The sequence below is a fragment of the Hemitrygon akajei genome, chromosome 2, assembly GCF_048418815.1.
Source record: "Hemitrygon akajei chromosome 2, sHemAka1.3, whole genome shotgun sequence".
Classification (NCBI taxonomy): domain Eukaryota; kingdom Metazoa; phylum Chordata; class Chondrichthyes; order Myliobatiformes; family Dasyatidae; genus Hemitrygon; species Hemitrygon akajei.
Window position 1 is genome coordinate 40361194 of NC_133125.1, and position 23349 is coordinate 40384542.

A 23349-nucleotide genomic window follows, 5' to 3' on the forward strand; every position below is an offset into this window, starting at 1 on the left:
AATTCTTTAATCCCATTTGTTGTTAGACACTAAAAGACCAATGGTAATCCTCGACTAATGAAACAAACTCAGGAGGATTCCATGAACTCAAAACACCATTTGTATAATAGCTCCAGGCTTTCTTAACAAAAAAGTCCTCATAATGAATTAACCAGTGGTTCTTGTAGGTGTCTTTCAAAATAAGAGAACAATTTATTTTTCATTTGTTTAATGATCTATGTGCATAACTAATTACTACTGATAAAAATTGACAGGTTAAATATTTTGTACAAGGCAGTTCAGAGAAATTAGATTAATATCACATGACACTAAAAAGAAACAACATCCCAAATTATAATGCACAAATGCACATACAGTATGCAAGAATTTTACTGGCCAAAGCCTATCTGCTGTAGTCAAAGCACACTGTTTAGATTAAGGTGCTCATTAAAGCTGCACAAAGATTTGATGTCATCCAGGATTAGGAAGCTCAAAACCACTGCAATTGCACTCAACAAGATCACTAGAAAGGTTACTGAATATTTTCTGGTGAAATAATATGTAATGCACTACATTTCTAGGCATTATTTGCATTTAAAGCAAAATAAATATTAGATTCAGTGGTAGTCTGTATTTAATCTTTTTGATGTTATTTGCCATAATACATGCTTCGTTCACAATACACAAGTCGGTCAGACATTGCAGCTTTTGATCACTTTCTAATGCATCTCTTGCACGTCTTTTTTTCTATACACATTGCTATCAAGAATTACTGGTTAAACAGCAAGGCTTGATTTCAACAGATTTTCAGGGCAGACCAAAGAAATATATTCACATGAACTGAAATCCAGTACTTGGTTGCTTAAAAATTACAAACTCAAAATTGTTACGCATGCAACATCTTCCATCAAATCCTAAGGCTCATGTACTGTACAAATGCCTCTGAATTCACTTATAATAATGCATCAATTATCTCAAGTCTCCAACTACAACCCAATCTTAAAAGTCAAGCTGGAAAGAGTTTAAGATTTAACTGCTGTTATATCAAAAATAAATTACAATTTCTTTGCAAGCTGCAAAAAGATCGCTAAGATGGTTGGGAACCCAGTAGCCTCTCAATGGCAGCATTGACATCTCCACCAGTCGCTATAAGGGCTTGAAGATTGGCTTCACGGTTCAGAAATCCCATTGCACTGAGCTGATCAAGTTGTTGCTGAAACTGAACTTCAGGGTTTGTAGTCATAGTCTATTCAACAGACACATGCAAAAAAAAACATATAGAGAGGCAAAAATTCAACAGGTGTTCTCTGGTAGAAATAAAACTTATCTTCAAGTGACCATTATCATGGCAATGAGTGTTAATAAACAGGTTTAGAGAGAATTACAGTGAAACCCCGATTTTACGCACCCCAATTTAACGTGAATTCGGATATAATGCGATGAGTCATTGGACTCCATGTTAATCCATACTCCCCCTTCTCCAGCCTTGTATCCCTTTTGCCAATCAACTTCCCAGCTCTTAGCTTCATCCCTCCCCCTCCTGTCTTCTCCTATCATTTCAGGTCTCTCCCTCCCCCTCCCACTTTCAAATATCTTACTATCTCCTTTTTCCGTTAGTCCTGACTAAGTCCAGATGCTGCCTGGTCTGTTGTATTCCACCAGCATTTTGTGTGAGTCACTGGACCTTTTTTTTTTGCTCAAAATGGAACAAACTGCTAGAAGAAGAAAATCTTTTTCTGTGAAAAACAGGTCAAATAGGGTGAAAATAGGGGTGTTTTAGGTCAACATTGGGTCAGTTTGAATGCTGATTTTTTTGAACCCTGATTTAGCACGACCCCGCTTTTTTCGCAATGACATTTTATGGACCCAAACGATCGCGTTATAATGGGATTTCACTGTACAACTGAGGTAATTTGATCCTTAGCCACTAATAGATAGAGATGTATACATGGACATTTTTGATTCATAAGTGAACAAGGCTGTTGCTTACAATACCAGCATTTAATGATGTCCAAATTCAAGTGATATGCTATCAGAAAATTCATGATCTTGACCAAGCAATGAAAAATCAGCAATATTTCCAAATCAGAAGAACTTGTAAACAGCAGTACTCCAAAAGCACTTGTTGCCCATGTCCTAACTGGTGGTAAAGGCCACAGAATATGGAGTTGCTGCCAAATATGCTTTGTCAGCTTGCGTAAGTGCATCATGTGGCTGGCACATACCTCTAGCCAAAATAACTTTATGGAGCATGTATTGTGTACCAATCAACTGACCTTTAGTATTAAGTCTGAGAGTTATTCGAGTTGCACATATTCAGGAAAGTAAAGAAAAACACTCCCAAAAGATCCATTAACAGAGGCACAGAACAGCACAGCACACAATATCTTCCAACCATTTAACCTACTCCAAGATTTAATGTAACCCTTCCCCACCTACATAGCCTTGCAGTTTTCTTTCATCCTTGTGCCTATCTCTCTTAAATGACCCTAATGCACGTGCCGCTACCATCATCCCCGACAGTGTTTTTTACGGACCTACCACTGTATAAAGAAACCTGGTTCTGATATCCCCACTGTACTTTCCTCCAATCACCTTAAAAGTATGCCTCCCCTATTAGCCATTACCACTCTGGGAAAAAGGCACTCACTGCCACTCTATTCTATCAAAATAAATACAATATATCTATGCCCCATCATTTTGCATATCTCTATCATGTTACCTCTCATTCTCCTCCATTCCAAAGAGAGAAGTCATAATTCAGTCAACCTTTCCTCATAAGGCATGCTCTCTAATCCAGGCTACATCCTGTTAACACTGTTCTGCACCCTCTTCTAAAGCTTCCTATAATGAGGTGACCAGAATTGAATACAATACTCCAAATGTGGTCTAACCAGAGTTTTGTAGAGCTGCAACATTACCTTGAGGCTCACTTGCCTCACAACTTCCTGAATGAGCCTACCACAGGGAACTTTTTTTAATAAAATTTGTACACAGCAGATCCACCGCTCTACCTTTATCAATTTGTTTTATTTCTTCCTCGAAAAAGTCAATCAGGCTCATGAGGCATGCATTAGGGTTCACAAAACCCTAATCAGATCATGCTTCTCCAAACGCTTGTAAATCCTGTCGCTAAGAACTCATTCCTGTAGTTTGCCCATCACTGATGCAAATCTCACTGGTCTATAATTCCCAGGGTTATCCCTTTTACCTTTCTTGAAGAAAGGAATAATATTTGCTATCCTCCAATCTTCTGGTGCTGATCCTGTAGCCAGTTAGGTCACAAAGATAATTGCCAACAGTGCAGCAATCTCTTGCTTTGCTTCCCTTAATGACCTAGGATACAGTACTGTGCAAAAGTATTGGGTGTGGATGTGTGGGGACATGTCACCACCAACATCCTTTGCTCCCACTAGATTTACAAACTTGTTCTCCACTCCACATTGACAAATACAGTATTTGTGCAAAGTACTGTATATCCTGTCTAGCTCTAGGGGTTTAACTATCCTGACATTTTTCAAAGGTTCCAAAACATCCTCTTTCTTAATCTCACACATTAACCTGTCCTGTGCCGACCCTGCATCAAGGCACCTCTCAATAGTGAATATTGAAGTGAAGTAGCCATTAAGGACCTCCCCTACCTTCTCCAACTCCAGGCACATTTCTTCTTTAAGGCCTGATTGATGCTACTCTAGTTATTGTGCTATTCCTCACGTACGTATAGAATGCCTTGTGTTTTCCTCAATCCTCACCAAGGCCTTTTCATGTCCCCTTCTTGCTCTCCTGCCTCCCTTCTTAAGCCAGCAGCAGTTTGATAAGCTTGTTTAGTAACCAGCTGACTTTTCCTTTTGTGCCTCCAGCAGTCTTTGTTTTACTCCAAGAATATCTTTTTACAAAAATAAATTAATAGTTTTCTCACCATAGCTACGACCAGTTACGTGATTTGGCCAAGTTTTGTATATTCATTAGATAGGAATATAATGTTAAATATTATTATATAATTAACATTGGAATGTTTAGAATTTAACTACATTTTAATTGTACTTTAAAATGGTGGGAATTATTTATCTGCAAAATTTACCTTACTGACAACTAGATTTTCACAGGGAAGTTAGCTCAGCTGGATTTTATACAACACCACAATGACAATAACCCCTCAGTCTGGTGTCCTTGTTGGATTAGAATAACATACTAAATTTATACTACCTGTGTGTTTGTTCCAGCCAACGCCTGCAACATCTGCTGCACAAAATACTGTTGTCCAGCGTCAGTTCCCCCTGCACCGCCTGTGCTTTCATTGGTACTGGGGGGAGTACTGCCAATTCCTCCAATACCACTGCCATATCTTTAAACATAAATATGAAAGATTTGAATGTAAAGATTGCTGACAACATTGACAGAAGGATATTTATACTCATTTCACAGTACCAGTTAAATTTCCAACAATTGAGTTAGAAGCAGTCTGTCTAAAATTTTGTCCGAGCATATTGGTTATATTTTCATTAATCATAATTTTCATGAAAAACAGACACTTAAATTTTCTGAGCAATTTATATATAGAATAGATTGCTGAAGAAATAGTTACAGTTTAAGTGTTTAACTCAACAGTTTAACCAGCAGTTTAACTCAAGTGATTTGATAAGTTCTAAGCACAAAAGCTGCAAAGGACTGTCTTGCAAAAACATCAGCTGGATGATATTCAAGTAACCATTAAGAAATTCAGGCTCAAGTTCTCTGAAACAACACAGCAATGGATGAACATCCAGGCCACTTTGAAAAGGAAATGAACAATCATGGTCTCTCAAGAAATAACACCTACAAATGGTGATGGCTTGGGGTTGAGGGAATTGCGGGGAGGAATACAGAACCTAATCCTGTTCTAATGTTCTTCTATATTAAAGATGGCTAGCTTTCCACTGATATTAGTAGAAGTATATCAGAAGGAACTGAATATAAATTTAGAAGAGGTTAGATGGAGATCAGCAGGCTTCTGTGGAGCATAATCACTGGCATGCACTTTCTAAGCCAAATGCTCTACTTCTCTGTTATAGATGAACTGAAATGTCACATGTAACTCAGTTCTAATCTAAGCGGCATAAAACCAGTTTGGGAATTAAACTCTTACCCTGGTAGGAGCCCTGGAGCCTCAGTAGACAAGGTTTGCAGACCCTGCTGAATCTGTAACAAAGCCTGCATAGCTCTTGGGTTTGACATGGCAGACAATGTTTCAGGGTTCTGCATCTGCAATGACAAGAAAATGGTCCTCATGTTTCATTTACTTATTAGATCATGTTCTTCTGGAAACTATAGAACAATAAAATACCTGCAATTATGAGCAAGAATAGAAGTGGAATCAACAGCTGAGATTCTCTGCACAAGAACCTGGGTTTGCAGTATTCTATCAAAATCCAAGGATAAAACATCGGTCTCCACAAACTGCAACATGCATCCCACTTTCCCAGCCACCATTATCCCTACTGTGCCACACTGTAACTTCAAAGGGAGAATTGAGAGAAGTTCACAAAGATGAAATTTGGATCTTAAAAATTCATGCCAGAATCAGGAAGTGGAAATGGACAGAGCTTGGATTTAAAGATATACCACAGGTGTGGCATAAAGGAAGCTGCTGAAATGAATGTGGCCAGAGAATTGCTGAGGAATGGGAAGAACTGGCAGCTCCACAGAAGCTACAGATGTGGTAGAGGTGAAGGTAAAAGAGGAAGAGGAAGTTTTTTTTTGACTAGGAGCTCATCATGGTAGTACTTAGGATATTCCTGAGGGATAGTCCAGTGAGGGTAGAACTTAGAAATAAGGGTTGATCACTTTGATGGGATTGTACAGGAATTTGAGGAGCAAATATTTAGGGAGATTATATGAATAACAGAGTTGAAAAGGAGGAAATTTAAGTGTGTCCAAGAAATTCTTCTCATGCAATAGATGCCTCTATTAGAGAGGCATTCAACCTGCTGTTGGGAAATGAGGGAAGGAAACTGACTGAAATGTTGGTGGGGGGGGGGGGGGGGAAGAAGAGCACTTTGGGATCAGTGGACCTTAATTTCATTAATTTTAAAATAGTTAAGAAAGAACAAGTCCACAAGTTAAGATTCCTAAATGAGGCAGATTTAATTTTGATCCTATTAGACAGGAACTTGCAAATGTTGATTGGGAAAGGCTGTTTGCAGGTAAAGGGGTGTCTTTCAAGTGGGAGGCTTTTAAAAATGAGATAAGGGGAGTTCAGTGCCAACATGTTCCTGTCAGAATGACAGGCAAGGCTGGCAACATGAAGGAAATTTGGCTAATGAGAGAGATTGGCTCTGGTCAGGACAGACATTGAAGCAACTGTGAAATGTAGGCAGCAGGGATCAGGAAAATTCATTCAAGTATAATGGATATAGGAGTAATTTAAGAGGGAAATCTGAGAGGGAAATCTGAAAGGCAAATCTGGAAAGAAATAGCTTTGGTAGCTGAGGTAAAGAAGAACCCTATGAGCTTTTGTAAGTATATTAAATGGGTAGCTAAGGAGAGAATAGGTTTCCCTAAGAATCAATGTGGTCATTTTTATGTGAAGCTACAGAAATGGGCAAAGTCTTAAATGAGTATTTCCTGTTTGTATTTACTATGGAAAAGGTCAAGGAAGCCTGGGATTTCAGGGAAGAGAATACTATGTCTTGAAAATATCCACATTAGAAATAGATGCTGGTAGTCTTGTAGTGCATAAAGATGAACCAAATATATAGTTTTGTGTGTGGGAAAACTGTGTCTCATGAATATAGTGAGTGTCTTTTTGAAGACATGACCAAGACTGTTGAAGTTGGATGATGGAGGCTGTCAACATAATCTTTAGCATAATCCCACATGGCAGGCTGGTCTGAAAGGTTAAATCACATAGGGGCCATGATAAGCTGTCCAACTGAATACAAAATAGGCTTAGTAGTGGGAGTCAGAGTGCAACAGTAGAGGGTTCTTTTTCAGGTTGCTGGCCTATGACAGGAATTAGTGCTAGACCCACCATTGTTTGTCATTGATATTAACAGGTATCTGGCATGGTTAGTAAGCTTGTGAATGACACCAAAAGTGGTGGTATAGTGGATATTGAAGGTAATTAATTAAGATTACAACAGGATCTAGATCAACTTTGAGAAAGCAGGTCAAGGAATTTAACTTGAACAAGAGCAAAGTTTTTGGGAACTTAAGCCAGGACAAGTCTTGCACTGTAAATGGTATGGCTCAGGACAGTGTTGTAGAACAGGGACCTGGGGGTATAAGTACATAGATCCTGGGAAGTGGGAACATGGGTAAGACAGGGTGGTAAAGAAAACATCTGAAACACTTGCCTTCATCGGTCAGAGCACTGAGTATAAGAGTCGGATGATACGTTCAACTGTACAAGACATGGATAAGACCACACACCTGCAGTAATATATGCCATTCTGGCTGCCTGGCTATAGGAAGGATTACATTAAGCTGGGTAGGGTGCAGAAAAGATTCGCAAGGATGTTACTGGGATTGAAAAGCTTGTGTTACAAGGAGAGAGGGGATAGATCGGGGCCTTTTATCCCCTGAAGTTCAGGAGGATGAGGGGCGACATTAGAGATATACAAAATCATGAGCAGCATAGGCAATGTGAATTATCAGTCATTTTTCCCTCAAGGCAGGGGAGTCTAAAACTAGAGGGTGCATGGTTAATTAAGATGGGAAAATGTTGAGGAGTACCTGAGGGGCAGGTTTTTCCACACAGAGGGTGATGGGCATATGGAACAAGCCACCAGAGAAAGTACTAAAGCTGGGTAGAATTAGAATGTTTAAATGACAGGCACACAGACAGCAAATGTTTAGAGGAATAAATAGCAAACGAGTCACTATGGGCAAGTTGGGCCAAAGGGCCAATTTTTGTACCATATAATCTCTGGTCAAGTGTTCTTAAAACAATGCATAATACAAAAACTACAGACAACAGCAGCTTTAATTCCCATCGAAGATTAATTCACATTGGGGTAGCTCCTGATCTAAATTATGTTACAACAGATTTTATCTTACAGAATTTATATTATGTATTTCAGCTCAACAAAACTGCTATTCATAGAGAGAACATTTGTCCCTCCCAGTTTCTCTTTCAAGCAGCAATCCTTTTAAAAGGCGTAAAAGCAAAAATACTCACTTGCTGCAGAAAGTTTGGAATCTGCTGTCTCATTTGATCTTGCAGCTGAGGGTTTCCCGCAAACAAAGGATTGTTCAGCATGATCTGAAATATACAAGAGCTTCTATTGGTTGGTTTTTGAAGGAATGGATGCTAGTGTTATCATTTCAAAATATACTTTAGTTATAAAATGTTGAAGTGCTCTGTAGTTTGTACATTTCAGTCACTTTCAACTGTTCTTTGTATTAAGTTTTTAATACTCCCATCACTATTACAATAGAACTTTGATAGTATTTTGGCAAATTTTCCCTTCAACTTTGCTTGCACTTATTATAAAAATATAATTGTTCAGCTATAATATTTAAATTTATAACATAAATAATACTTCCTGTTGAAGATAGTAAGAAAAAAAATCTCAAGGTTGTCTAAGGTGACATATACATATTTTGATAACAAGTTAACTTTTAACTTTTGAATAGCTGACCAATTGTATTTTATAGCATGTCATTAAACGTTAATCCCTCACAATGAACACCACCGAAGTTTTGAACTGCCAAATTAAAATGCCTCGTATATAAACATAAATTAGGAGCATGGGTAGGTCACTTGGCCACTAATAGTGATCTGAGCTGATCTATTCCCAATTCTACTTTAAATTCTGCTTGCAGTAATCATTCAACTGTGCATCGAAAATCTCCACCTTCTTCAAAGAACGTAATTTCCCTTCCTCTGCCACTGATGCTGCCCTCACCAGCATGTCCTTCATTTCCTGGACAACTGTGCCCAATCCATCTTCTCGCCACCTTAACAAGGATACAGTTCCTCCTGTCCTCAACTAGCACCCCACAAATCTCCACGTACAACACATCATTCTCTGCAACTTCTGCCACCTTCAACAGGAGCCTACCACCAAACACACCTTTACCTATCCCCCACTTTCCACTATCTGCACAGACTGTTCCCTCCGTCATTTCCTACTAATCTCCCTCCTGGCACTTTTACGTACAAGTTGCCAAAGTGCTACAACTGCCTATTCGCCTCACCCTCACCTTCACTCGGGGCCACAAACAGTCCTTACAGGTGAGGCAACACTTCACATGTGAATTTGCAGTTGTCCACTGTTTCCGAATACTCACAATGCTGCCTCCTCTATGCTGGAGAGATCCAACATAAATTGGGAAGACTACTTTTTTGAGCCCCCCCCCCCCCCCCAAAATCCATCTGCACAAAATGGAATTACTTGGTGGCCAACCATTTCAATTCCTGTCCCCATCCCTATCCTGACATGTCGGTTTATTGCTTCTTCTGCCACGATGAAGCCACTCTCACACTGGAGCAGCAACACCTCATATTCTGTCTGAGTAGCCTCGATCTTGATGGAATGAACATCGATTTCTCCAACTTTTGGTAATTTTTCCCCTCCCCCTTCATCTCCCAACTCTGCCCTTACCTCTTCTCCTCACCTGCCTGTCACTTCCACTTGTTTTCCCTTCTCCTTCCCTTTCTCCCATTATCCACTCTACTCTGTCATATTCCTTCTTCTGCAGCCTTTGCCTTTTCCATTTAACACCTCCCAGCTTCTTACTTCATTCCCCCCGCCACCCACCTGGTTTCACCTATCCTCTTCTTCTGGCTTCCTCCCTCTTTCTTTTCAGTCCTGAAAAAGGGTCTTGGCCTGAGACATGTACTGTTAACACATTTCCATAGATGCTGCCTGACCTGCTGTGTTTTGCCATCATTTTGTGTGTTTCAACTGAATTTACCCATTTTCACCCTTTGAGGAAGTGTTCAATATGCCTCAAAGTATTTGACCCCATTTAGAACATAGAACATAGAACATCAAGATTTACAGCACTTTACAGGTCCTTCGGCCCACAATGTTGTGCCGACCGTGTAACCTACTCTAGAGACTGCCTGGAATTTCCCTAGCACATAGCCCTCTATTTTTCAAAACTCTATGTACCTATCTAAGAGTGTCTTAAAAGACCCTGCCTTAAATTCAAGTTTGATGCAAATTATATGAAATATCAGATTTGTACCTGTGCTGCGAGGTCAGGATTCTGACTCAGAGACTGCATTATACTCCTCATATAAGGTGCTGAGAGCATGTTCTGCATTAGCTGAGGGTTCTCTGTGATCTGTTGTAAAAGACTTTGCATACCCGGTGTGTTGAACATACCAGATCCTGCTGTGGAAAAATTATCATTTAATTAGAACAAGATTTCAAAAGCACAAATTGGAGATCAACACTGTAGTGAGTTTCCCATGGCAGTAAGGTTGTATTTACCTTCTACCACAGGAAGAGTTATATGAAGGTAAAGCAAAAAGGAAAATAAGATGGATTAAAGAAAGACAAACAAGAAAAGAGGAAGGGTAAAGGGAAAAGAAAATTAAAAAAACATTGCCTTACTAGGGAATACAGGAAAGGTAACTGACAGTGGAAGCACTTTACCACATCTCTTCACAATATACCAGGCTTCCACTCAATACCTACTGTTGCCTATCAATTTGCAGCAACGATACAAGTCAATTTGTTAAAAAACTACAATATTTTATGTCAGCATGTCTTCTTCCAGTACGTTTTGGTCTAATTAAGCGGCTGCCCCAATTAGCTGAAGTTTCCTGGAAATAAGTTAAAAAGGTATAAAAAAAAGACAAACTAATTTTAACTCAGTGACAAATTATGTATTTAACTGAAATACAGAATAGATTAGACCACCAATACTACTTCAGAATTATAAAACTGTGTTTTAGTTCCCAATAGTTATCAACAGAGGAATTAATCTAGTGTACGCTGCCATATTCTTTTGAATAACTATAAATGAACAAAACTTGGAATAGGCCCTTCCCACCCTTCAAGCCACACCACCCACCAATTCCCCAATTTAATCCAAGCCGAATCACAGGACAATTTGCAATGACCAATTAACCTATCTACCGGAACATGAACATCTTTGGACTGAGCAGGGGAAACTGGAGCATCTGGAAAAAAACCCACGTAAGTCACGGGGAGAATGTACAAATTCCTTACAGACAGCAGCAGGAATTGAACCTGGGTCACCCTTACTGTAAATCATTGTGCTAACCACTACACTACCATGCCACTTCAAATAGAATGTCTTCATCAATATCTTTAAATTCTTTGTAGTTCCCAATTTGTTGACACAGTGAAATCATTTCACTTTCACTCCTGGCCATTTCTGGCATTACCAAGCCCGAATGCTTGAAGCCACAGTGAGCAAAACAGTTCTGAATTGTCTTATTACTTATTTCTCGCTAACTATCAGTGACAAAAGTCACTGTTTTTGGAATACAAACACGTGCAACTGACGCTATTTAAAAACTGTTCGCTCTAAGCAAGGTATAATGTATAATGGTATACAAGTGCGTGTGGCTGACGCTAGTTAGAAACTGTATGGCAACAGTCTCTTTGTACCAATTAAGCAGTGTCCCAAATAAATGAAGGGAATGCCAGCTATTTTCTTGATTTTTTTTCCTTTAAGAATTGTCCCAAATAAGTGGCTGCTTCAATTAACTGATGGCCCAAATCGACCAGAATCTACTGTACTGAATTTAAGACATTGTTCATGCTGATCAAGTATTTCTTTCCCAAACACAAACATTTAACCAAAACATTAATTCTACTATTTTACCAGACGTATCTCCACCTAGCACCTGACCTTCAGAAGCTAAATCTAGCAATGAGAAAAGATATTTTTGGTGCAACTGAATTAAGTGACATTTATATTCTGCAAAGCTCTTAAACCATGACCATAGGGATCCTTACCTCCCAAACCAACTCCCAGACCTGACGTTGTGAACTGAGTAGTACTTCCACTTGAGGTTGTACTTGTAGTACTTGAAGGCGGAGCCCATGGATTGGGCAGGGGGTCTCTATTCTCCATCCGTGATGGCTGATTGCCTGCATCAGGACTATTCACCAAAGTTGCAAAGGGGTTGCCTCCAAACTGCAGTGAAAATGAAACACTAGCACAGAATATTCAAGAGCTCCCATTGATAGAAACAATTTGTGCCCCCTATTCCTTAATGATCTGAGATTCTTCTAACAATTATAGATCAAGTGTATGAAGTATGTAGCTGTTTATAAAGTGAAAACTAAGCTTAAATATTTTATTTAAATTCTCAAAACCTATACTAAAATTTGAATATCTTAAAGAACATCTGAGAATGTTTTTACTAAACTTGTATTGGCAACAGCATTTCCTTCTTCAGTCAATTCTTTAAAATAAAGCCAAAGAACTCTAGAGGTTTTTTTTTATTAATTCAAGGACACAAAATGGCAAAACTTTTGTTTTCTTCTTTGGAATAGGTTCCTAACTCTGTGAAAAGACTTGTGATAAAATGCAGATTTTGTAATTTTAAGAAAAATTAAAGTCATGAAGGAGAAAGATGGTTGAAATTGATTATGTACCCCTTTATATTTCAAAAAACAGTGTCAAGACGTCCCTGGTAGATGCACTACACCTAGTACAGATTTCTCCAAGTTCCCCACAAAGAATGCTTCCTAATGAGATGCTATTTTTGGGATAGCATTATGTTAAGACCATAGTTAAGGTGACCTAAACATGATACAAAAGACTATTACAACACAGGTGAAAGCTAATGTTTAAGTACTATACAAGTTTACACCCATGATCTGCTGCCATTGGGAAAGAGGTATCCAGGAGCCTTGGGTCTTACGCCAGCAGGTTCAGGAACAGTTATCACTCCTCAACCATCAGGCTCATGAACCAGTGTGGATAACTTTACTCAACTCAACACTGAACATATTCCACAACCTATGGACTCATTTTCTCAATATTTATTATTATTACTACTACTTATTTTTGTGTACTCGCAATGTGTCTTCTTTTGTTCTCTGTCTTTGTGTGTAGTTTTTCACTGATTCAATTGTATTGCTTTGCAATCTATTGAGAGTACTGACAAGAAAATGTATCTCAGGGTAGTGTATGGTGACTAAAACTTCGATAATTAAGTTACTTTGAACAACCTGTCTTTAGACTACTATGAACCAGTGTTCAGGAAATAGAATGCACAAATAGAATACACTAGACATACACAAGTATTGTGGGTAGAAAGGGGTTACCAGTGCCAGTATTACATGAGAGAATAACTAAACAGGCACTACTAAGAGAAACTAAATGCAACAAAACCAGGGATTTTAGTAAAATTTATTCATCAGAGTCAATTATAATGAATGATTAGTTTTTAGACATGTTCCACGCCACTACATTTGCTCACACTACTGTTAACATCAATGCGATTTTATTAATAACAGCAAATATGACATCACCAATGCAGATCCCATTTTGGTAAGGTACCCTGCCATGCCTCAACATCATTCATTCCTACCTGAAATAGTTGAAATTGAGCCACTGAATTATACAGTCCACTCACCATCACTCTTTGGGCAAGCCAAGCAAAGCTTCATTGATGTGCATCTAATAATGAGTGCCTATGACAAACTAGTATCTTTTTTTTTTGCATGTTCATGTCAGGCAGGGCTTAAAAGTGACGCCTGAAACATTTACTTCCACAGTTACACCACAACTTATGGGAAAACTGATCTTGGGAGTTTACATAATACTATGATCCAACTAGCTTTTACTAATCTTCTTAATCAGTCACTCGGAGCAAGGATGACTTACTTCCAATCAATGGGCTCAGAGAAGGCTGAAGCAAAAGTCAGAGCTAGAGAATCTAGCACAGTCAAGGCAAGCGGATGGGTTATTTGAGTGGTGATGCACTTCTTCCATCGTTTATGCTGACTTTCAGCATTCTTCTGATGAAGGGAATCAAGATTTTCAGTACCATCCTAAACATTCTTTCTCCATTTAGAAGAGTCATGGACCAAGGACTCCTACAAATCAGTGAGGGAATGTCTACTCAACTCCCACCCCTCCAAAAGAAGCTGCCAGAACATTGTTTATTTTACATCTTGGAATACAGTGTCTGTTACAGGAGATAATTGTCAGGTATGTGAATGATATGGCTGCCTCAATAAAACCAACCTTGTGATCGAATGGTGCATATTAGCCACGTAGAGGATGCTGGTGTGGATTAGTTTACCTAGCTTTTAATAGGGCAAAGGGCAAATCAGATTAATGGAAAAGCAATGTGGTTACTAAAGAATCTCAAATCTTAAGGCCAATGGTAAAGGAAATTCAGAAATGGCAAATATAGATTGAGAATTCAGGTTAAGTTTGTTCACTCTGAAGGGTAAATTCATCTTTCATTTAATCATAAAGCATGAAATCTCTGAATGTCACCAAAACTACATCTTATCCACCACAGTTTACAATGGTCTGGTGACTATGTAAATTGTCTTTTGCTGGAACATAATATCAGTTTATGAACGTCAATCAATGGAACTGGAGACAACATTCACGTCAGAAGATAAATAACAAGGAACAAAGATATGTAAATAATTAAAATTAAGATATGATATTGATTATTAACAGGTTTAGGTTTAAAACCTAAACCTGTAATTAAAATAATTAGAATTGAAAAGAGTTATTTTTAAAAAATAATTTATATTGTAATGAACAAATCAGGGGCTCCCATATTCCACAGTAAATCCTTTAATCCATTCTATACACAAGTATTGTAAAACTTCTAAAAATCTGTTTAGTTTCCAATAGGAGGAGGAAATATGTCTGACAGCAAATGTCTTTACAAAACTACAATGTTCTCCACTGAAGTTGTGGAATTATACAAGAGTTAGTGCTGTTGTTTATAGTGAGGAGAGCAGTCATAAAATACACTATGATGGTAAATCAGAAACAGGTTTATTATCACCTTTATATGCTGTGAAATTTACAGCAGTGCAAAGACAAAATTACTATAAATTACAAATAAATGGTGCAAATATGAATAATGAGGTAGTGTTCATGGATCATTCAGAAATCTGATTACTGGGAAGAAAAGCCATCTCTGAATTGTCTTCTTCGGACTTTTGTACGTTCTCCCTAATGGTAGTGACAAGAAGAGGGCATATCTCAAATGGCAAGGGTCCTTAGTGATCAACCCCTCTTTGTTGAGGTACTCAACGGTGGGGAAGGTTGTGCCCATAATGGAGCTGACTGACTTTACAACCCTCTGCAGACTCTTGCAATCAGGCAAGAAGGACAGAGCAATGACAAAATTGAATCAAATGCTCATAATACATGTAGTGATGCACTCTGAGAGGATTAATAAGGATTGGACATGCACACTGAATGGCAGGATCTTAAGAGAGTTCTGAGACCTTGATGTACAACCAAGGATTCTGAAGGTAACAGCATGGGGAGATAAGGTGTTACAGGAAACTTACCTTAACTAAATGGGGTATTGAATATAAGAGCAAGTTGGTAATGGTACCACATTGATCAGGCCATAGCTGGAATACTGTGTAGAGTTTGGTCACCATATTATATGAAGGGTATGACTGCATGAGAAAGGGTGCAGAAAAGATTCACTAGAATGTTGCCTAGGACAGGGAATTTCAATTATTGGAAAAGATTGGATTGGCTGAAGTTGTTCTCTTTGGATAGGGTGTGGTTGGTGGGGGTGGGGGGGAGGAAGAGAAGGGAAGAAGCAGACAAGATTGAGGTATACAAAATTATGAGGGACAAAGACAGTAGATCATAAAAAACTTGTTCCTCCCACAGCGGTTCCAAAACTAGGGGATAGTTTGGAGTAAGAGGCAAGGTATTTAGAGGGGATCTGAAAAGAAATATTTTTAACCAGAGAATGGTTAGTACTTAGAGCACACTGTTTGAGGAGGTGATGGACGCTGTTATTCTTGTAACAGTAAATATTCACACAAGTACTGAATTGCCAAGGCGTGTAAGGCTACGGACCAATTGCTGGTAAAAGCAATTAGTACAGATGGGCATTTGATGTTCAGCATGAACACGTTAGGCAGAAGGATATGTGCTATATGATTCTGTAATTTATTACTGCCTACTTACCTGTTCTTGGGCAGCGTTCAACATTGGCTCCTGAATGTCCGTGTACATGCGTCTCAAGGCATTGTAACCACCTGGTATACTTTCCAGGTTGCTTAGAGCCCGATCTTGATTCCGCATCATTTCTTGCATCATTGCTGGGTTTCGAGCAAGCTCCAGTGTCTAGTTTTAAAATATTAATATATTTATTTTAAATTAACCAGGCAGACAACAATAATGCACCCAATACCATTCAATTCGGAAAATGTGACAACATTCCAAAAAGAAAGATGTGAAGCTCTTTACCACAATATTTTGGTTTAGTCTAATATTAATTTGATACTAAATAATTATTAAATAAAACACTAATTTAGAAGGTTTAGGCTGCATGTCCCTTCCTGAACAGAACCTTTATACTACCAAACCTACCAAAGTCAAAAAGCATTTGAAAACAAGTAATCAAATAGGAACCATTGCATTAAACAATAGACTTTAAAACAGGAAAACAGAAAGGTACAAATTCAGCTATCAAGCCTGCCCATCTGCCCCCAACTTTCTCTCCCTACCCCAATGGCTACAAGTAGTTTTCGATACAGCCTAATGTCACAGGTAAAGCCCTCTCCACCACTGAGCACATCGACAAGGAGAATTGATGCAGAAAAGCAACATCAATCATCAAGGAACCCCACCATTCAGGCCATGTTCTCTTCTCACAGCTAGCATGATGGTACAGGAGCTTCAGGCTCCCATACCACCAGGTTCAGAAAGTTATTTCCCCTCAACCATCAAGCTCTTGAAGCAGAGGGGATAACTTCACTCACCCCAACACTAGACTGATTCCACAACCTATCAACTTACTTTCCAGTACTTTGCAACTCATGTTCTTGATATTTATTGCTTAAGATCAGAACACTTAGGAGCAGAAATAGGCCACTACGCCCATCAAGTCTGCTCTGCCATTCCATCATGGCTGAGATGATATCCCTCTCAACCCCATTCTGTCTTCTCCCCACACCTTTGACACCCTGACTAACCAAGAACCTATCAACCTAGTCTTTAAATTTACTCAATGGCTTGGCCTACACAGCTGTCCATGGCAAAGAATTTCACAGATTCTATGCCCTCTGGCTGAAGAAATTCCCTCTCATTCCCTATTATAAATAGATGTCCCATTATTTGAAGCTATGCCCTCTGGCCCTAGACTCACCACTACAGGAAACATCCACTTTACCCAAGCCTTTCAATAGGTTTCAATGAGATTCCCCTACCCCACCTCATTCTTCAAGTGCAGGCCCAGAACCATCAAACACTCCTTTTACATTAACTTTCATTCCTGGAATCATTCCCATCAACCTCCTCTGGACACACTCCAATGCCAACACATCTTTTCTTCGATATGGGACCAAAAACAGCACACAGTACAGTCTGACCAATGCCTTATAAAGCTTTAGCATGACATCCTTGATTTTATATTCTAGTCCTCTCAAAATTAATACATTTTGCTTCCTTACCAGCAAGTTAAACTTTAGGGAATCCTGCATGAGGACTCCCAAGTCCATTTGCACCTATTATTTTTGAATGTTCTCCCCATTTAGAAAATAACTTATGCTTTTATTGCTTCTGTTAAACAGCATAACCATACAATTCCCTACAATATTTTACCTGCCACTTCTTTGCCCTTTCCCTGCCCCTCCACCTATCTGTATCATCTGCAAAAGTGACCATAAAGCCATGAATTCCTTCATCCAAATCATTAATATATAACATAAAAAGAAACGGTCCCAGTATCAACCTTTGCGTAACACCACTTGTCACCAGCAGCCAATCAGAATAGGCCCCCTTTATTCCCACTCTTTGCCTCCTGCCAGCCAATCTCAATCAATGCTAGTATCTGTCCTGCAATACCATGGGCTCCTACCTTGTTAAGCAACCTCATGAGTGGCACCATGTCAAAGGCCTTCTAAAAATCTCAGTAAACAACAGCCACCAATTTACTTTTGTCTATTCTACTTGCTATTTCCTCAAAAAATTCAAAGAGATCTGCCAATTTAGCTTGAACCCTCCCCAACAGCTCTAACAAACCCTGCCCAGAAGGATACTGTTCCCCTCGGGTTGAGGTGCACCCATCCTTTTTGTATAGATCATAGCTTCCGCAGAAGAGATCCCAATAATCCAGAAATCTGAAACCCTGCCCCGTGCACCACTTCCTCAGCCACTCGTTCATCACCCTATTCCTGCCCCAACCAACCCATTGCACTGGGAGCAATCCAAAGACTACTACCCTGAAGGTGCTGCTCTCCAGCCTCTTCCCTAACTCTCTACACTCACTGTGCAGGACCTCTTCCCCTTTTTACCCATGTCATTGGTGCCAATGTGCACCGTGACCTCTGACTGCTCGCCCTCCCTCTTTTGAGAATGTTCTACAGCTGTTCTGTGACATCCTGGGCCCTAGCACCTGGAAGACAACACAGCATCCTGGCTTCCCTTTTGCAGCAGCAGAACCTATTGTCTGTCCCTCTATCAGGTCTCCTTTCAGTATTGCTCTACCTGACTTTACCCTTTCCTGCTGAGCCTCAGAGCCGCTGGTCTGGCTGATGCAGCAGTGCTCTGATAGGTTATCCCTCCAGCAGTATCTAAAGGGGTATACTTGTTACTTATGGGAATAGCCACAGGGGAACCCTGCACACTAGGTGCGACTACCTCAGTAAAAAATCTCCTCTATGACGTTTTCAGCCTCCCAAATGGTACTGAGTGCATCCAGCTACAGCTCTTTGACCTTGTCAGTCAGAAGCTGAAGGTGGGTGTACTTCCTGCAGATGTAGTCATCAGGGACACTGTACTTATTTATTATTATTTTGTTTAGTTCCTATTTTTTGTATTTGCAGTTTGTTGTCATTTGCACATTAGCTGTTTTCCCCTCTTTGTTTTGTGCTGTTTTACATTGATTCTGTTGTGTATCTTTGTATTTATTGTGTATAGCCACAAGAAAATGAATCTCAGGTACTATATGGTGACAAACATGTATTTTGACAATAAATGTATTTTGAACTTTGAACTATAGCAGTGCTAGACTCAATATCTTGAGAACAGAATTTCCATCACTTCCCACGTGCCACCATACACCACTTCAGATTCCCACACCCAAAGGACCTATTTAAATAAATGGGAGAGAGATCCCACCTCAACTTACTTGTCTCATAATATCTGGATTATTGAGCATGTGACTGATCTCCGGGTTTCGCTGGATCAACTGCTGCATTTGTGGGTTTGTCACAATTAACTGTCTCATCATCTCTGGGTTTGACAGCATATTCTGAACAAATGGGTTTTCCATGATCTGAGCCATCATTTCTGGATTGGACATTAGTTGCCGTTGCATCTGATTTTGTAACTCCATGAAATTGGATGAATTTAATCCCAAACTGCTCAAACCTGCAAGTCCTCCTAATCCACCTGTAGCACAAGATAGGATTACTGGATTACAACATATCAAATGCTTCATGGAAGTCATAACAAAATAATTTATTTTATAGCCTCCCTGTTTTAAATATTATAAGCACTATCTTATGCCTCAGATCTGCAGAATTGAAAGGAAACTGTTTTTAAGTTTATTTCTTCACTGGAAGCTCCTGGATGTAACAGCACCAGGCAAAAGTGATTTCACCTGATGTCCAAATGCAATCATTACACCAGATTAATATGCAAAGAATAAACACATTCACAATTTTCCTGTAGCAAAATCTTCTGGAAAGATAGGCAATTCAACACATGAGAACAGGAGGAATGAAACAGAATGAAAGCAAACAAGCATTTAAACCATAGTGTAGTTAAGTATTCAACTCCTTGCTCCAATTAATATTCCATTCTGCAAAAATTTTTAACTGGATTAGCCACTGATTAGCTAAATAAGTGGTCAGAGGTCTACTCGCAAAACTTGCTGCACTATCACTTCACTGTTTATGAAAAGCTATTATTATTCCTCTGTGATTGTGAGGGAGCTATAGATCTTACTGGGACAAGCTTCCTGTGGTGTACATGTATGTGCATGTGTGTGGAGGAGAAACAGGAAGGAAATTTAAGCAAACTGCTGTGGCTGTGACCATATGCTGTTGTCAATAAATCACTGCAATTAGTTAAATAATACATACTCTTTAGCGCTTTTGGGGAACGTGGTAAATAGTACATTTCATTTTATAAAGTAGTGAACCTCAGTCGTTTTGACTAAAAAGCATCAACTTTGGAGTGATGGAAATTATGACTTTATAAAGGATTAACAACAGCTCATCTGTGCATCACCTTAACTGATACCCATGCAATACACCACCTTGGACATACATCCTTTTCATTCTGAAAGAGAGAGCAATTGCACCAACATTTGCCTATTAACTAGTCAGCCCTGGTCTGGGTCAGAAGGTTATCAGCTACTCTCCTGTACACTGGTTGTGGAGAATAGGCTGAGAGAGATCAATCTCTGATATGCCTTTTAGACTTACCTACCAGCTACTCACACTTCGTATAACCCTAATACAAATACTATACTAGCTTGTTCCTTAATGTGGCAATACATTTAGCCAACATGGAGTGTCTAGAAATGCAAATCCGAGCTCTCGTACTAAATGAATTCTCAGTACAGTCGGCCCTCCTTATCCGCGAGGGATTGGTTTCGGGACCCCTCATGGATACCAAAATTCGCAGATGCTCAAGTCCCTTATTCAACCTGTCTCAATGCGGTGGATCTTAGGACCCAGCGGAACCCCAGACCTTATTCAACCTATCTCAGTGCAGTGGACATTAGGACCCAGCGCAGAGATCTGAATCCGCAGTGTTTCTGTTCATGAAAATAATCACAATCGCGATTGAAAATAAAGTGGAAATAATAAAGCAATCAGAAAGAGGTGAATCGTCTTCGATCATTGGAAAAGCATTAGGCTACAGTTGGTCAACGATCGGAACAATTTTAATGGATAAAGTGAGAAAGGCTGTGCCCCGATGAAAGCTACAATTATTACTAAGCAATGCAGTGGTTTAATTATTTGGGTTTTGGGGCTTTGGGTTTTTGATTCTCAACCCAGCACAGTGGAGAGCGCACTCAATAGCGGTCTGTCACTGGATCGAACTCGGAAAGAAGTTCCCAAGCCTGGCACTGAGACATACGTTCTTAAGTGTTTTATATGCATAGAAAGGTAAAATATATACTAAATACTAAGACAAACGTTTGACTAACTGACACTAAATACCGGATGTACCTGTTCCGACTTACTGAGTAAGAGAACTCCCGATTTTTTTCGATCCTGATCCATGATAACCCACGCACATCCTCCCGCATACTTTAAATCATCTCTAGATTACTTATAATACCTAATACAATGTAAATGCTATGTAAAATAGTTGTTATACTGCATTGTTTAGGGAATAATGACAAGGAAAAAAAGTCTGTACATGCTCGAACAACAAGTGCTGGAAGAGAACTTCCGGGTTTTTGCAATTCGCGAATGCGGAATTCTCGGATAAGGAGGGCCGACTGTACTCAAGTGATAGACAAGTATCCCAGCTCTTACCAAGGGTGTTGGTAGTTGAGCCTGTGCTGTTTGAAGTTGCTGAAGTGGTAGCAGTGTTCCTTTGGCTATCTGATTGACTCTGCTGCTCTGCAGGTCTGTACAACAAAAAAAGATAAAGTTTTACAGCAATATTTAAGTTTTTTTTGAGGTAGTGATACAATTTTTTTTAAAATGTTGGTTAGAGTGCAATATCGGTATACAAAAGTAACTCAAGTACCTGATCTTAATATTAGGCATACCAGGTCAAGTAAAATACGCCTCTCTTGATTCTGCTTCTCTACAGGTACATTTTAGCCCATTGTACCTGTACTTGCATTGGGAGCTTTCCAGTTGGTCACAAATTTCCTGTTCGTACTACCACCCTCACCCCATTCTTCATCAAGTCCTGCAAAGTTTTCCCTTCAATTATTTGTCAGCTTCCTTTCTGCAGCATTGTTGAATCTCATTTCACCACTTTAGATTATCATAGCATTTGTCCCCTCTGAATCTGGTCTTTCAGTTTTTTTCATTGTTATCTTAAAGCAGCTGATGCTGTCCATTCGTCCCCCAGTATTTATTTTAAATCCAGGGGATGAATAAATAGCCAGGGTACATAGTTGTTTATGATATGGTAATGTTTAATCCCACACGAGGCTACATCTCATTGATAACGGAAACTGAAAAAAATTAAGTCTCCTCCTGGTATGAGAGTTACAATTCTGATAAAAGGTCTGACACAGTGGATGTAGCGATGGTGTTGTGGAAGAACCCAACAATAAGGAATTAACATTTTAAAAAATATATTGGTTTTAAGACTGGTGAGATAACCAAGCTAACTATCCCACCCCCCAAAGGGTTGTCAATCTTTGGTACTTTGCTTTCATTAGCCTTTGACGAGTCTTCAACTGTTTTTAGAATTAATAGATTATTATAGTTTACTTATGGAGTACTTGGTGACACAAGATAGGACAAAGTCAGCATTGTTTCCTTCAGGGAAAATCTTGCCTGACGAACTTGTTGGAATTCTTTGAGGAGACTGCAGGTAGGATAAAGGGGATGAAGTGGATGTTATATATTTGGACTTTCAGAAGGCCTTTGACAAGGTGCCCACATGAGGGTGCTTGCCAAGTTAAGGGCCCAAGGTATTATAGGAAAGTTACTGGCACGTGAGGCAGCGAGTGGGAATAAAAGGATCCTTTTCTGATTGGCTGCCAGTGACTATTGGTGCTCCACAGGGGTCAGTGTTGGGACCACTTCTCTTTGTGCTCTATATATCAGTGATTTAGATGATAGAATAGATTACTTTGTTCCCAAGTTTGTAGAGGATACTTGGTGGAGGGGCAGGTAGTGTTGAAGAAACAGGTAGGCTGCAGAAGGACTTGGACAGATTAGGAGAATGGGTAAGAAAGTGGTAAATGAAATACAATGTTGGAAAATACATGGCCATGCACTTTTGTAAAAAAAAATAAATGTGCAGACTATTTTCTAAATGGGAAGAAAATCCAAAAATCTGAGATGCAAAGGGGCTTGGGGGGAGTCCTTGTGCAGAATATTCTAAAGGTTAACTTACAGGTAGAGTCAGTGGTGAGGACGGCAAATGCAATGTTAGCATTCATTTCAAGAGGTCTAGAATACAAGAGAAGGGATGTGATGCTGAGGCTTTACAAGGCACTAGTTGAGTCCTCACCTTGAGATATTGTGAACAGTTTTGGGCTCCTCATCCAAAAAAAAAATTTGCTGGCATTGG

General features: G+C 39.4%; 1 protein-coding gene across 3 annotated transcripts in view; it reads right to left on the bottom strand.

The window, feature by feature from the left end:
- Nucleotides 1-191: 191 nt before the first annotated feature.
- LOC140741034 (ubiquilin-1-like) overlaps nucleotides 192-23349 on the bottom strand; it is a 50528-nt gene continuing 27370 nt past the window's right edge. For 2 of the 3 annotated variants that reach the window (XM_073070676.1, XM_073070695.1), the window contains 9 exons: nucleotides 21624-21718; nucleotides 19256-19518; nucleotides 16090-16248; nucleotides 11904-12084; nucleotides 10156-10304; nucleotides 8138-8221; nucleotides 5105-5220; nucleotides 4186-4324; nucleotides 192-1225 (listed from right to left, as the gene is read on the bottom strand). In XM_073070676.1, coding sequence (XP_072926777.1) covers nucleotides 1067-1225; nucleotides 4186-4324; nucleotides 5105-5220; nucleotides 8138-8221; nucleotides 10156-10304; nucleotides 11904-12084; nucleotides 16090-16248; nucleotides 19256-19518; nucleotides 21624-21718 — 1345 coding nt within the window. In that variant the 3' untranslated portion in view covers nucleotides 192-1066. The remainder of the gene's footprint in view (nucleotides 1226-4185; nucleotides 4325-5104; nucleotides 5221-8137; nucleotides 8222-10155; nucleotides 10305-11903; nucleotides 12085-16089; nucleotides 16249-19255; nucleotides 19519-21623; nucleotides 21719-23349) is intronic. The other variant, XM_073070685.1, reaches the window with a different exon arrangement.